At 36.5% G+C, this 16,464-nt stretch overlaps 1 protein-coding gene across 1 annotated transcript in view; it reads right to left on the bottom strand.

Annotated features, from left to right (window-relative positions):
- Window positions 1-15,743, bottom strand: part of CtsL1 (cathepsin L) — a 48,486-nt gene extending 32,743 nt beyond the window's left edge. The window contains exons 1-2 of the mRNA XM_073990950.1: window positions 15,449-15,743; window positions 4,385-4,509 (exon numbers count right to left, since the gene is read on the bottom strand). Of these exons, the coding sequence (XP_073847051.1) occupies window positions 4,385-4,477 (93 nt within the window). The 5' untranslated portion in view covers window positions 4,478-4,509; window positions 15,449-15,743. The remainder of the gene's footprint in view (window positions 1-4,384; window positions 4,510-15,448) is intronic.
- Window positions 15,744-16,464: the final 721 nt, after the last annotated feature.

Genomic DNA, 16,464 nt, shown 5'->3' with positions numbered 1-16,464 from the left:
ATAAAAGGCAAAGTAGTCCTTAAACAAAATCAAATCATGTTGTTGTTATTGTCATGTGATATTGCATATTTTTGTGAGTAATGCATGGTGGCTCTGCCGATAATATTCCATATGGGATGTCTGACTAACTCAAGATATAATATAAACAATAACTATGATTTTTTTAAACATAGCTTGAAGTTCTTTATAATTTGACACCAAGATAACATTTAAAAAAAGAGAACTAGTTTTGTTTATTAGAATGCGTAATGTGTGTGGGATAAATTTCGATAATATAAACTTCCAGAAGCGTGAGATAGGGTTGGTGTTTGTGGCTTTATGCACTTAATAATGCCATAAAAAACAATTTGTTGTGTTTGAAAAATTGGGGGATGTGAACGGTTTTTTTTTTTTTTTTTTTTTTTTTTTTTTTTGTAAAGGACAGTGAAGTCGTTTTTGGGGGTTTCCCTGTCTTTGTTTCATGTCTGTGTATAAATGTTGTCGATATAAATATGTGTTAATATCATTTGAACATGGAACAAATGCATTTGTTATTGAATGACTAAACAGAACAAGTAAAAAAGTATCAGTCGGCTTTGCCGACAGAGATATACCCTCAGCCTGTGTATATTGAAACAATTTTTTTCCAAAAAACGCATGTATTTAGGGAGTTTTAAAAATTTTGTGCGTTTGAACTGACAAAAATGTTGATTAGGATTTAATATCAAAAGTTTTGCGGAGGAGATACTAAAAAGAATGGATCTCCATCCACTACATATGGTACCATAGGGGTTTTTTAGACCTTCAGGGATGTTTGCTCAAGAAGTATGAACTTGCCCCTGAAACAACTTTTACCATCGCAATTGAGGCAGCAATGCAAGTTGCTTCAACAAAAATCAAAGTGATTCGAAAGCAGGTCTTAAAGTGAACATGTATCCGAAATTTTGAGTGGGAGGTACCGGATGGAGTGGACAAATATAGTCCATATTTGAACCTGATCTATATCTGGTAGATATATTAGGATGTGTAAAGTATGGACCAATTCGGCCACTCTCTTCAAGGGTTATCGTACGCACAATTTTTCCGAACATTTTTGAACTTTTGTGGGGGAGGTACCTGAAGGAGTGGACCGATATGGCTTATCTTCGAACTTAAACTATGTTTGGACAAAATATTACTAAGGCCAAACTTTGGACCGAATCTGCAGACCTGTTCGAGAGTTATTTTGCCCTCCAACCTCCTCACACGGTGTCATAGGGGTTTTTTGCAACTTTCAGGCTATTTTCTCAGGAAGTATGGACTTGCCCCTGATGAAACTTATACCGTCGTATGGAGGACAGTGAATACAAGTTGCTAAAGCAAAAATCAAAGCGATTCGAGAGATGTTCCTAAACTGAACTTTTCCAAAATTTAGTGTGGGAAGTACCCGACGGAGTAGACCGATTGAGTCCATATTAAAACCTGATCTAAGTCTGGTACACGCTCCACGATGGGCAAAATATGGACCAAATCGGTTACACCCTTCAAGAGTTATCGTGCGTACAAATTTTCCGAACATTTTCGAACTTTTGTGGGGGAGGTACCGGAAGGAGTGGACCGATATAGCTCATCTTCGAACTTAAACTAAGTTTGGACAAAATATTACGAAAGCCAAAATTTGAACCGAATCGGTTCATCCCTTCGAGAGTTATCGTGCGCTCCAGCCAGACAGACAGACAGACGGACGGACATTGCTCAATCGACTCCAAATTGTCTGAAACACATTTCGTCCAAACATACTTGGGGTCTAAAACCATTATTTCGATGAGGCACATTTTGCCCGTATGAAAGTGTATATCAAGCTTTTTGTAGAAAATTAACTTATGTTGAAACTGAGGTATGGGGTATTGTAACTCGCGATTAGTTTTACTATACCATAACTTTTGTCCGCATTTCGGTAAAATAAACTGTTTTAGCCCGATTCACCGAGGGGTTTCTTAAAATAATAATTTGAGCGGAAGCTGTGGTCGTACTAATGTAAAAAAATCGGAAAAAATCGTTGAATTAAACGGGTTTCATTATGTTATTTTCCAATTAGTGGTTTTACAACACAATGTAGAGCTTAATGCTCAAATGAGAAGTTAAAGAGTACACTTCAGAGTTGAAGTTTCTAATGTATGATTTTTTAATATATCCACTGTATCTACCTCAAACGGATGCTGATATTTTGAAACCTGAAAAATTGGTTTTTTTGAATTTTTGCTCTAATCGGGACGCGCAGCTGGATTTCCCTAACAGCTTATTATTTGATTGTAGTACTCGCGATTTCGCATTTTTTAATGTATAACATGAGGGTGTAGCCCTCACAGGATCGCAGTAATCTGCGACCAAACACGAAATTTTTGTGCGTAAATTTTTCTCAAAAACCTATTTTTTTGGTTTAAAATTTCCAAACGTCATTCGATTTCCGTGGAAACCCGCGTAAATTTAATTTTTTACGTTCCGAATCTAACAAGCCACGACGCGTAAAAATCCACCCACTAGATCGGCGGATATGATACCCCTCAAATTTCGAAAATTTGCAAAAAATTATTTTGAAAATATCGCTTATTAAAACGCGTTTGGATGTGTCAGTTCGACATAAATAAATAGATCGATACGCGTGTTTAAACTGCGCGAAAACAGATATTTAAAAACTCTCGTAAATCCAGAGATATATAGATTTTTTCTAAAAATTGAGTGCGATGCTACATCCACGGTTCTTGATGGATCGCGTTGAAACGGCATAGAATGATGTATTTTTTAATGGTGATTATTGAAATCGGATGCGCATTAAATGTAAATGAACTTCGCGGAAATTATAACCATTTTACTGTATTTTGCATCCAAATATGCAGCAGATGGTACATCGTGGCCGCCAAATAGAATTTGACAAACTGTACATCAAATAAAAGGGATTGATTCGCTGTGTTGGAAAATCGGATGCGCATCATGTCATTTTCATAATTACGCGGTTCATATGCGTCTCAAATGTTGTAATATTCAATATAACATTATTTTAACGTTATGCCACAATTGGAATTCCTTGTGATTTAATATAAGGTTCTAATAATATTATCCAATAGGAAAACTATAAGCGAAAAATTTGTTACAACGGAATATCATCATTATTGCGTGAAATTTTTCACGAAAATGCCGAAGAACTCAAACATTTTTTTCTCCAACTTTTCCTATAAAACCATAAAAAAATAAAATTAGAATAATATGGTTTTAATTTTTTCCTAATATTTTCTTCGTATTTTTGCAAATAACATGAATACTATAGCTCCAACCTTCACAACATAGGTTTCATTTTATTCCTCAAAATGTCTGGATGCTGTTATAATTTTTTTTATATATTTTTCGTAAGTATGAGCGCTATTGTTTCAAAAATATGTTTGTAAATACGTGAAATTATTTAACAAATTTGATTTTTCGCGAATCCATTGAGACTTTGCGATTATTTTTTGCATCATCGCAAAGGTTACGAGTTCAGTTAACGATAATAGGATATAACAGCTAACTATATTAAGCCGCGATTTTTTTAGAATTTTTTCTAATTATCATAATTAAAACGGTCATATCTTTTGCGCGCAACGATCAAAGTTAGTAACGAAAACAGATTTGGAATGCAGATTTTTTTCTTAATCTATGTACCAAAAATCATTGATGTAGTATCAAATTTTTTTTTTGATTTTTTTGAAATGGAAAATACAATTTTCGACATTTTTCCTGATATACCCTTCATAGCCTAAAGGCTGAGGGTATAATAATTATAAGCTTGAAAAACAAAACTTTTTGCTGGAAAAGAGAATTTTCAAAAATTAACATCTGCTAAATAATAAATATATTCAATGCGGAATTACTATACGAAACGAAACAAATGAAAAACTTTAAAAAATGAAGTGTCTTCTGGTCATTTGCATTGACAAAAGTCGATTGGTCATACGTATATCTGTTATTGAAAAGTATCTTCACTGTAGCTGTACAGGGAACCTCCAAATATTGCTAAAACTGCCTCCTTTAAACTCTCTAACATTTAAACTTTTCAATAACTCTACCGCCTCCTCTTTAGTTCACCCTCTATAATGGGAGGGTGGCATTTACAATCAACAATTACTTAAAAAGCTTTACATTGGTGTATGGGAACACACATGCATACACATTTGAATGAAAGTTTGATAAGATCACCAAGTTTACAAGCTGCAGTTTAATATTGAAAAGCAAACACAAAAATATTACAAAAATCCCTCTATATTATATTGTTCACTTTTTCTAGATGTGTTAAAGCTGACAATAAATTAAACTATTATTATACACATATAATTAATTATACCAGACATATTGTTTTATATCATGATTCATAGCTAGAGAAGGTAAAACTTACCTTATATGTATGCCATTCCTCCTTAATAACTTCAGTTAATGAAACGGCTTGTGTTACGGCTACCAAAGCCAGCAAAGCTAGTACTGCACGCATTTTGTTAAAGGTGGTGATGTTTTGACAGAATGCTAAAAAGATAAAATAAAAAAAGATTAGAATAATTCACGATAAACACAATATATTTTGTTAAGGTAAGGTCACATTAGGCAAATATTTGCTCCAGCGACCGGCATTGTGCGCTTACTGAGAGCAAGTGAGCATAAATTCAATGTATTACTAACACCCACTTGATCTCAGTAAGCGCACAATGCCGGTCGCTGGAGCAAATATTTGCCTAATGTAACTCTATCTTTAGTTAACAAAACAAGGAAGAAAGTGCAGGGTGTCCAAAATTGAGGTATTATTTTAATTTCGCCGACATTTTTATTTTTTTGTGTAGGGAATCACATGCGAGAAGATGCATTAACAAATTGCTGATAGTTTTCTGGAACCAATTTTTTCCCTTAAGCAACTGCATTTGCTGAAGAGCTGATTTCGGGTTGTCCGTATGTTGTAATCACTCTACCATCCGATTGTAAGTGATTTCAAGTTGTTAGCTACATTTTCTGACCGAATCAACTACAATTTCGCATTTGGGGTTCCCAATGGCCAAAAAAAACTAGTCTTCCTAAAATTGTTTCAGAATATTTTATAGTGCGGATATAAAAAGAGTAAGTTCACCATTAAAATTGGACGGTTGAACTTATAAACGACCAATGCCTAAAACCTTCTACAGGTCTTCTATAAACAAAGATATTTAAACGGTGGACATTAGACTGGTTTTAACTAAAAGGGAATTTTTTGGGATTTTTTATGCGGTCTTTTGGCAAAATAAGACTTATAATTATAAAATGACTTATGAAAAAAAAATCACCTGAAGGTCTTCTATTGGCATAGTAGTAGAAGTCCTTCTATACACAGAAGACCCTCTTAAAGTGCTTCTATAGACAGTAGACCGTGTAAAGATTCTGTTCTCTAAGAACAGAATATCTTGGGCATAAACTGATTATACGAACAGCTGGTCAAAAAATCCGAACCATTACCATGATTAGATCTTCTCGTCCTGATTACAAAAATATCAAAAATGTCGGGAAAAGTCCACACTTCCCGAGATATGGGCCTCTGAAGTTCCGAAAATTCCTTGTTTACTTGGAAAAAATTACAATTTAAAAAATGTCCATATGAGAAAGACTTAAAACCCGACCGAGGGCCGGATACATGAAAAAACTACAATTTAAAAGAAAATTTTGTTCCCGTACCTGAGATTGGCACCTGTCCATTGGAGAAAGTCTTAAATCCCCGACCGAAGGCCGGCCACTTGGAGATACATTGTATTGCATATGTTAGTGTATACCACAAGCTTTACAATGGTACCCATATTGCCAATATGCGATCAAAAATGACGATGTTATAAAAAAGGGAGTTTCGGGAACTTCAAAGGCCCATATCTCGGAAAGTATGAACTTTTAATTTGTGTAATTGGGTGCCACCGTGGTGCAATGGTGTGCACACCCGCATTGCACGTTGAAGGTCGTGGGTTCGATTCCCCGGCCAGTCAACATCAAACACTTTTCAATGATGGCAAAATACCCCTCAGTAATGTTGGCGACATTTTCTGAGTATTTCAGCCTTGTACAACTTCTCTATAAGTGGTGTCTTAGACACGCCGTTCGGACTCGGCGATAAACCGTATCATTGAGCTAATATGAATCGGGGTGCACTCATTCATATGAGAGAAGTCTCCCCTGTCCCGCCTGGGATGTTTGTGGAACAATTATTATTATTATTATTATTATTATTATTAATTAGGACGAGAAGGCCTTCAGATTTTTCTGCCAGCTGTTCGTATAATCGATTTGTTCCTATGGCTGTAATCGGGATTACAAATGGTTAAGATCAAACAAATATAAAAAAAATTAAATAAAGTTTAAATCCTGGGACTCTAAATTTTGTCATATTTGTGCGGAAAGTACCCCAGAAGAAATATAACGAAATATTAATTCCAAATTCGCAATTTGTTGATGCTTATCGTACATACCGGCTCTTTGGAGGGAAGTAACTGTGGTATACATCCCTAAAGCGGGGAAGTCAAGTCACACACTTCCAAAAGACTACAGACCAATTAGTCTCTCCTCCTTTTTATTGAAAACTTTAGAAAGGCTGCTGGATCTTGGCATCAGAGCCAAGCTTTCAGCCACAGACCTAAGTTCCGCCCAACATGCCTACCTAAAAGGCAAATCGGTATATACAGCGTTAATCGAGGTAGTAGGATATATTGAGAGAAATATGGATGGCTCAGACTATACACTAGCTGCATTCCTTGACATAGAGGCTGCCTTTAATAACGTTAGACTCGAGTCCATACACAAGTCTCTGATAAACCTAGGTGTCTCGTCCACACTGGTCAATTGGATTGATAGTATGCTTAGCAGTCGAATAATCAATTCAAGTATCCGTTAAGTTCCATCCGGAAGCATGTCACCAGAGGTACATCCCAAGGTGGTGTCATATCACCACTACTGTGTCTTCTAGTGATAAATGCAATAGTCAAGGATTTTTATAGGCTGCGTATAAGGACAATCGCATATGCTGATGACGTTGTCATCATGTTTAGCGGGAAGTTTCCACAGACACTATCAGAACTTATGCAAGGAGCTCTGGTCAAGTTATCAAGATGGGCACTTAACAATGGCCTCGGAGTAAACTCGTCAACGACTGAGCTAGTTCTATTTACAAACAAAAGGAAGGTCAGACCATTCACCCTACTAGTGCTGGACGGAACTCTCTTCGGAAGCCAAATACCTCGGCATTATCCTGGACCACCAACTCACGTGGAAAAGAAATGTCAAGGAGCGCACCAAGAGAGGTCTAATAACTCTATACTCCTGCAAAAATTCCATTGGCAAGAGCTGGGGTCTGAGACCAAGGGTAATCCACTGGATATATACGATCATTGTACGCCCAATTCTTACATATGGCTCTCTGGTATGGTGGAATGCTCTCAACAAAACGACATATCTAAACAAACTGAACAGCGTCCAAAGAGCGGCATCAGTCCTAATCACTGGTGCCATGAGGAGCACTCCACAAGCTGCCCTGAATGTGCTAATGGATCTACATCCGCTAGACCTAGTAGTACAGGAACTGGCAGCAATGAGTGCACTTCGTCTTAAGGAGCTAGGTTCATGGGGAACAGTCCTAATCACTGGTGCCATGAGGAGCACTCCACAAGCTGCCCTGAATGTGCTAATGGATCTACATCCGCTAGACCTAGTAGTACAGGAACTGGCAGCAATGAGTGCACTTCGTCTTAAGGAGCTAGGTTCATGGGGAACATTAGTGATTATATATCACCACAAATGTGCTTCGAGGCAACGAAGGTGCACATACCCCACAGGGATTAAAAAAAGGCACAGGAGCAGGCGTCTACAGCAAATCCCTTGGTCTTCGACAATCATACAAGCTGAACGAATATTGTAGTGTCTTCCAAGCCGAAGTTTTTGCGATCAGAAAGGCCGCGGAACTGATAAACAACATGAGAGGGGAAATAGTTGGACCGGTGACTATCTACGTTGATAGTCAAGCGGCCCTAAAATCACTCAAGTCCCAGTACATCAAGTCCGCGGCTGTTCTAGACTGCGAACACGCTTGGAGCCACTAAAATCAATCGTCACCTTGTGTTGGGTCCCAGGGTATTGCAACATCGAAGGAAACAAGGCAGCCGACGAACTGGCACGCTGTGGATCGGAGTCACAAACCATTGAAATCGACTACTTCATCAAGCCACCACTGTGCCACTTCAGGAAAACAATAGAGCAAAAATGTCGGGAGAAATTCTGCCAACAATGGCAAAACACACCAAACTGCAGCATATCAAGGCAATCTAGCCAATCCCGTTTCTTGACTTGAACCGCCTCACTGCTCCCAATGAGGAAATCAGACCTTAAACTGGCAGTGGGGATCATCACGGGTCACTGCAGAATAGGATCCATGACGAGCAAATGGGAAGCAGACCACACTGCTGACTACTGCAGGCTGTGCAAGGATGAGGAAGAAATAGAAACGATCGAGCACCTTTTATGTCGTTGTCCTATGCTCCTTTCTAGAAGACAATTCACCATGGGTGTGGACACCATCCAACCAGCCAAGCAGAGCCGTCGGATCTATTACACATGGCAAAAGACCTAAAATGGCTCCAACGTGCTGAGAACAGGACAAGCACCATCCCTACACAGTAGCATTGTCAACCACGTCCGAGCTACAACTAACCTCTATTTTCACAACTACAATTTCACTACTTCTATATCTGACTACCACATCTACACTCGCATCTACAATCTCTTTCTACTCCTACAGTTGCATCCGAAAATTACACCCAATCTGCAGACATCGCCTATACATCACTACATCTCACCCGTCATCACCTTCAATACCATCACCACCACACCTAAACTATTGGATTCTACGCATCTACAACCACATCACTCACAAGCTTCGTCTACCCACAACTACCATCACACAACTACATCTCCTTTATATTACAACCACAACTATAATCCGTTTCAACATTCAGGATGATCACAATGGTCTCCGAGTGGAGTGGCTGCCATCACAGCAGCTACGCATCCTTAAACCTAACCTAACCTGACGTTTAAAGAAGAAAATATCGTGAAATACTCTCCACGAGGGTTATACCACAATTATGGTTATGTACTCACTTCCAATTAAACTATATTTTTTAATCGGGACTATTAGTATTACTAGCTGGCTTGTACTACCTAGAGTTTTCTATTATAGAAGCCCCACATTCGAAACATTTTCCAAACGTTCAGGATACATATCCCGGAAATATGGGCTTCACTGTGAAAAACTATTTCTCCTTATAATAAGCAGGACAAGAACTATATATGATAAAAAGGTTCAAGCGGCAAATTTTTTCAAACAAATAAATCAGTATGAGCCGGGTTGGTGTTTGAACCCACGTCCTCGAAAACATATGAAACAAGTGAGAAAAGGCTATAGTCGGTACGGGGCCGACTATGTGATACCCTACACCACTACCTCTGTGCATTATCTTTTCACTCGAAAACATTTCTTTTAGGGAGATACGAAAGTTTTCACCTATCTGGCTTTTATACCAAATGACTTAAGGCGAACTGAACCAAAATAATTAATATTTAATTTAATATTTGACTACTATCGACATCATCAACATCAATAAGCTTCTATCTCTGTGAGAAAATTTCGTGATGATCCGATCAAAATTCTGATCTGTAGTGTGATTGCAGAGAACTTGGAAAAAAGGGATGTATTACCGACCATTGCGATATCTCTATTATTCGAACACCTACGCCAACCTAATTTGCATAATGTTAAAGATGGGATTTTCTACTTTCTTAGTCAGGCTTTGCTTTTAGATGGTCCCTAACCAAAGCTGTGATATTGACGTTCAAGCTAAACTTATAACTTCCGAAGGCTGTGCTAAAAAGCGTTTGTTGTGGAAGCAATGCAGATTGAATGGAAAAAAAGCTCATCACTGCATAAAACACAATGCATTTGAAAAATCAGAGATCAGTGGCAAAGCTTATGTCGCTTAATTACAATATTACAGTTCACATAATTTGGTGGTTTTGTGGATTCGAATCGTTGCTTTCTTTTTCACTTGCAGAGAAAATCGTCGATCATTCAGCTCAACTTCAACGAGAAATTAATTATAAATTTGTTTATACTCTCTTTTTTGTTCCTGTACTAATCACTGAGCAATAATACATACATAGCAATATCCAAGAAATTTCTTCATCTTCCATTCAACAAACAATATCCACAAAATTTAGAATCAATCTGAAACTTGTGGTCTGTTTCTCTAAGACGATTCGAATTCAAGTATGTTCGAATTACTGCCAAACTCCTCTTACTGTAGAATTTTTAGTGATTGAAAATAAAAATTAATCAAATATTAACAAAAAAAAAAAAAAAAATATTCCCCAAGGTCGGTCAGAAGGAGCCAGGGTTTCAGTGAGTATCCGTGCTACAAATATTAGCACGTATCGAGTCACAATCATGTTAAATGCGTCCCAATGTTATTGACCGGATTAAAGTTCCTCTTTAGATAAATGCGGATTGAGGACAAATTCTAATTAAAAAAATAAAAAAGTAAAAAGGAATTAATGATTTGTATAGCAATTTATTTGCAGTCTCCCCCTTAGTTCACATTAATATCTTTAGCTTAGATATACGCCCCATAAAAACTCCAAAATGGGGGTGTATAAACAGAACGAAGAACAATGTTGATACCATTATCTCCAAAATAATTTTAAGTTAGTTATTTTTTGTGATTATTGTAGTCATTGACCTCAAAGTACTACCCAATTGTATTATCTCCGAAGAAATATCTTTCCCCCTGTGTTGCATTCAAAAACATTTTGAAATTGATATTGCACATAGAAAGTGAATATTATTTGCAACCTTGAGTACTATTGTTCCAATTTCTTATGTATGACTAATTCGTTATTATGTTATCATTGTTTTTTTTTTTTTACAATAATCGGGTTCTTTGTTAGGATTCTCAAATGTGTCTTAGGTATTTTTTCTGGGAAGTAATGCAATGTTTTCGATTGCATTATTTGCTGGATTATCAATTCAATGATTTCCCTTTTTGTAAATTGAGAAATAGGTTATAAAATTTAGGGGGAGTACAACGATGTTTGCAGCTAGAAATGTGAGAAATGGTTACGTTGGGAATCCCAAGTGGTAATTTATGATAACCTTAATAACGTTTAAAGGGACGAGGCATTTCAACGTATTTGTTGTCAATGTTGGATTTTTTAACACTTTTGGACCATTACGTCAAGAACTAGAGACTTGCCCACGAAAAAATTATATCGTTGTAATCAAAATCACTAGGACTAACTTCGATTAAAATTTCAAAACAATCCTCGAACAGTCCCTAAACTGCATTTCAGTGAAAATTTTGAACATTGAAAAAAGTTGTCCACTTTAGTCTATATTCAAATATGATTTAAGTTTGAGAGTAATATTACGATGTACAAAGGATGGTAAGTCCAGTCCCTTCCTTTTGATAGCCATCGTTCCTAGCCCTTTTAGTTGGGTGGTTACCTTACGATTTTTAACCTTTTGAGTCTTTATACCAGAAAGCAAGAACTTGTTCACGAAAAAATTATATCGTTGTAAACAGGACCACAAGAGAAACCTTCCTTAAAAATTTCAAAACGATTCTCGAACAGGCCTTTAACTGCACTTAAGCCAAAATGTTGAACTTTTGTGAGGGAAGTTGCCAAATGTTTTGTCCGATATAAACCTTCTTGAAACTTGATGTACTTTTGGATGAACCCATTGCAACACAGGTAGTGGCATCACACCAGCTGATCGAATACGAAAAGTCAAATCCCTTTATTAAAAAAAAAACAAGTGGGAAAGCGTTAAGTTCGGTCGGGCCGAACTTTTTATACCCTCCACAACAAATTTCAGCCATTTCGGTTGATTAATGTGGCCACAACATTCAAAATACCGAAAATCGGAAGTCACCGTTCTATGGGGGCTATATGATGTCGCGGACCTATACCTTAAAATCTCTGGGGGGGGGGGGAGTTTTATATCCCCAACGAAGACTAAATACCAAATTTCAGCCATCTCGGTGTGATAATGAGGCCAAAACCTTCAAAATACCGAAAATCGGGAGATATCGTCCTATGGGGGCTATATCAAAACGTGGACCTATATAAACATTTTATGGTCGAAATGTTTCTTAGCCTCTGGAAACACAAAATACAAAGTTGCAACCGATTCTGTTGTCAAATGGGACTAATACATTCAAAATATATTAAAATGACGCGTACTTTATATGGGGCGTTATATGGGGGCTATACCAAAACGTGGACCTATATAAACCAACTTCGGTAGGAATGTTTTTTGTACTCTGGAGACACAAAATACCAAATTACAACCAATTCGGTGGTAAAATGGGACAAATATCTTAAAAATTCCTTAAAACGACGACGCGTCACGCGTCATTTTGTATGGGGGCTATACGAAAGCGTGGACCTACATAGCCCACTTTCAATACCAAAAGTCCTACGTACAAATAATAGATTTTCCCAAAATTTCATCCACCTACGTCAATCCGTTCGGACGCTAGAGTGATTTCCACAGACGGACAGACGGACGGACATGGCTATATCGATGTAGAATTGCACGCTGATCAAGAATATATATAGTTTGTGTGGTCTACAATTATTATTTAGAGTAGTTACAAACGTAGTGACAAACTTAATATACCCCCATCCTATGGTGGAGGGTATAAAAAATATTTTTGTTGTAATTTCCCCAACAACATAAAGAAAGTTTTGACATAACATATTCAAAATTTTACGATGACACTACCTGGTTAAGTGTGCCATGGAAGAACTTTTACGAGGTGCTACTTAGATGATTCCGCTAGGGCTTTTTTGAGCTTTTGGGCCCTTATCTCAGGAAGTTTTGACTTGCCCCAGAAAAAAATTTCCATTTGGGGTTAGACGACACGAGGGCTATCTGTTGCAACACAATTTAAAACGATCCAAAAGCTAGACATAAAACGCATTTTTGTAAAAAATTGAAAAAATTTTGTGACGCTCTTGGGAAACGTATTGAATCTGATCTATGCCTGATAGAAATATTCGAATGTGCAAAGTATGGATCAAATCGGTTGAGGTCAGCGTGGGCACTATTTTAGTGAATATTTGGGAGGAAAGGCACCCTAAGGAGTGGATTGATAAGGGCCATCCTCGTTCGTGATTTAATTTTAGACAAAATATTACGAGCGGCAAAGTTTGGGCGAAATAGGTTGATCCGTTCGGCAGTTATCGTGCGCACCCACCAACCAAGACGACGGACGGAAGGACTAAATCGACTCAAAATAGTCTAAACTAGATTTCGTCCAATTATAATTGGGTCTAAAACCCATTATTTCGAAAAGGCACATTTTTGATCATCTCATTAGCCTAAAACGCATTTTAACATAAAACCAGCATACGTAAAAATACTTTAAATAACATTTCCAATCGCTTCGTTTCATATTTTATTTTCCATAGGAACAATACTACGAAATGTGTACCAACGATTATATCTTCTTGCGCTGACCATAACGGTACACACTTTATTAGGGGGCGCTTGCTTACCTTCGGAACAAGTCGGGCGACATGTCTATTTTCTTTGTACTTTCAAGGCTCATATTTCGGTATGTATGGAATTTCCCCAGAATAAAAAAGGAATAAATTACCTTTACCGACCCTTCACAGAAAAAAAATACAAAAATTTCCTTTAAATCCCAAGTTTTCTTAAGTAGCCGGGCTTCGGCCGGGGATTTAAAACTTTCTCCTATGGACAGGAGCGAATTTCGGCTACGCAAACAAACTTTGTTGTAAATCGTAAATTTTTCCCCAAGTAAACAAGGGAATTTTCGGAACTTCGGAGGCCTATATCTCGGTAAGTGTACATTTCCCCAACAAAAGAAATACATCGTTGGAATCGGCATGAAATCGCAGGGACACACCTTTACCCTACACTTGACCTCAAAATTTTCTGAGTGGCCGGCCTTCAGCCGGGATTTTAAGACTTTTCTATGGAAAGGACGACGATATATTTTTTGTGTGTTTCAGGACAATAAGATCTAGTGTTTTGCCGACTTTGATTTGGCTTCTACAATTCGAATAATCTCTTTTGTTCCCAAAAAGATTTATTGAAAAATTATGCGTTATTACAGAAGTTATGTGAACTCATAAAAGAGAAGATTCTAATTTTACCAAAAGCTTTTGTGCATCTGTCCATTGCTAAAAATTTAAAATGCGTGGGCCAACATTCGAAACAATATTTTCAACAAAGTGGACTTGATTACTCGAAACCGTTTTTTTTTCGAAACTCTAAACTTAGAGTTTCGAAAAAATAGCGTCTAAAGGTACACATTTTGGCTGGTTTGGTTCCACCCCTTATGAAATCGGTATCGTGGTGATCAGTTCCAAAATAATAACCTGTTGTAAACACTTCATATCGATTCGGATGGAGTCACTAAACTAAACTTGTTTCCTTATGTTTGTTTATAATCTTCAAAATCTTAGGTTATTTGCATTATTCTTTCCTACAGCTGTCACGTTTTTGCATAGTGCTTAACACACAAAATACTATAACTTCCGATCTGCAGTCATTCATGCATGGAATTTTAATGTTGATAACAAAAGCATTTGTTTAAACAAACACCCCCAAAAAGATTACTAATAAATTGCATAAACTAAAAAAATAATAATACATTTCAATACTCAATATCAAAGCCCGAAACAGGGTGAAAGCAATATAAAACACAAAAAACTGGTTTTACAATGGAAAAAAAATCATTGCTAATATTTCAGCTGATAAGTTTATTTTGTTGTCTGGGTTAAACGCCCCTCTCTTTCTTCATTACCCGCTTTATTCATTAATGTTCAACAGTGTTTTTTGCATCACTTCTTTGTGCCATTTTTTTTGCAAAACACTTTTTAATGACGAAATACTAACCCCAATCAATATCAATGATAGATGCTAAATTTGAAATAAACAAAGAGTTATTGTTGTTGGTGTTTTTTTGTAAGGTACAATATTTTTCTTGGACTACTGTACCTTAATTCTATTCTTCTTTTATTATATTTACTTGTTACAGGTCGTTTTGGTTATCCTATATCCCCTTTACTAGAAAAATCAAGAAATGTAACGGGATAAATAACAACCAACAACAACGAAAAATACTGTTATAAATTTAATATATTGTTCCTCTTACTTTTCTACGCAATTTCTCTGTCCGCACTTCTTATTTTCTATGCATATCAAATGCAAACAAAAGAATCAGCCAACTAAAGCAAAAACAACAAAAACACCGCCAACTGATTAACATAGAAAAACGTAATAAAAAACTAAACAAAGACCTCTAGTCTTCGTCATTATCGCAAACACATCAATACTCTTCAGATTTAATTACTTTATCAAAACTTGAATTGCACTTACCTTTCTTAATACAATTAAACGTTTTTTAAATTCTTGTGGTATTTGTTGTTGTTTTTTTAATGAACACAAAAAACAATATGTATTACTTTAATTATTTGTTGCCTCGCGTTATGCTATTTTCGTGCACGTCTTTCTGACTGGAATTGTTTAGTCAGAATAGAATATAATTATATTTGTTATTTGCAAAGTAACCTCGTAAATGGTTTTAAAACGGATTTGTTTAATGGTCGGATTTTGTGAAATGAACTATTGGAACCGTGAATGAAATGATAACAAAGACTCTTTTGTTTATCTTAACGGCGTCAAAAAGTTTAAACGGTAAAAGACATAGAACTGCATAATGCAGTTCAATTTTACTATTAAACCATAGAGGGTGTTTGTGTATAACATACAACTAACAGAACACGACGGCAACAAAAACAAGTATAACATAATTTTATGTCACCATATTGGAACATAACATTATGTTTGGTATCCAGCGCCATCTGCCGATGTACAGTAGCAATGTAAATGTCCCATCTTAAACGGTCAAAGATGTATAACATTACAAGATGGGACATTTCCATTGCCACTATACATCGGCAGATGGCGCTGGATACCAAACATAATGTTATGTTCCAATATGGTGACATAAAATTATGTTACACTTGTTTTTGTTGCCGTCGTGTTCTGTTAGTTGTCTGTTATACACAAACACCCTCTATGGTTTAATAGTAAAATTGAACTGCATTATGCACTATGTCCAATCTTTACAGTTCTATGTCTTTGAAATGGTCGACTATTCAACGAAAAATGATAGCACGTGTAACTTATAGCACTTTTACATCATAAGTTATTCAGGTTTTAGGGGTGTTGTGTCGTTTATTTGCAGAAACTCGCACTATTTTACATCTTTAACCCACTTAGCGCCGAAAATGTTTTTTGCGAGAAAACTTAAAATTTTTAATGAAATTTATATTTTTGAGACTTTTTAAGCATTTTTTAATAAATAACTTCTTTCTCTAAAACGTATAGTT

This window comes from Musca autumnalis, unplaced genomic scaffold (genome assembly GCF_047663935.1).
Source record: "Musca autumnalis isolate F117 unplaced genomic scaffold, ASM4766393v1 scaffold_5, whole genome shotgun sequence".
Taxonomy (NCBI): Eukaryota; Metazoa; Arthropoda; class Insecta; order Diptera; family Muscidae; genus Musca; species Musca autumnalis.
Note: the sequence above shows the minus strand (reverse complement) of the source record. Positions and strands in the feature narration are given on the sequence as shown.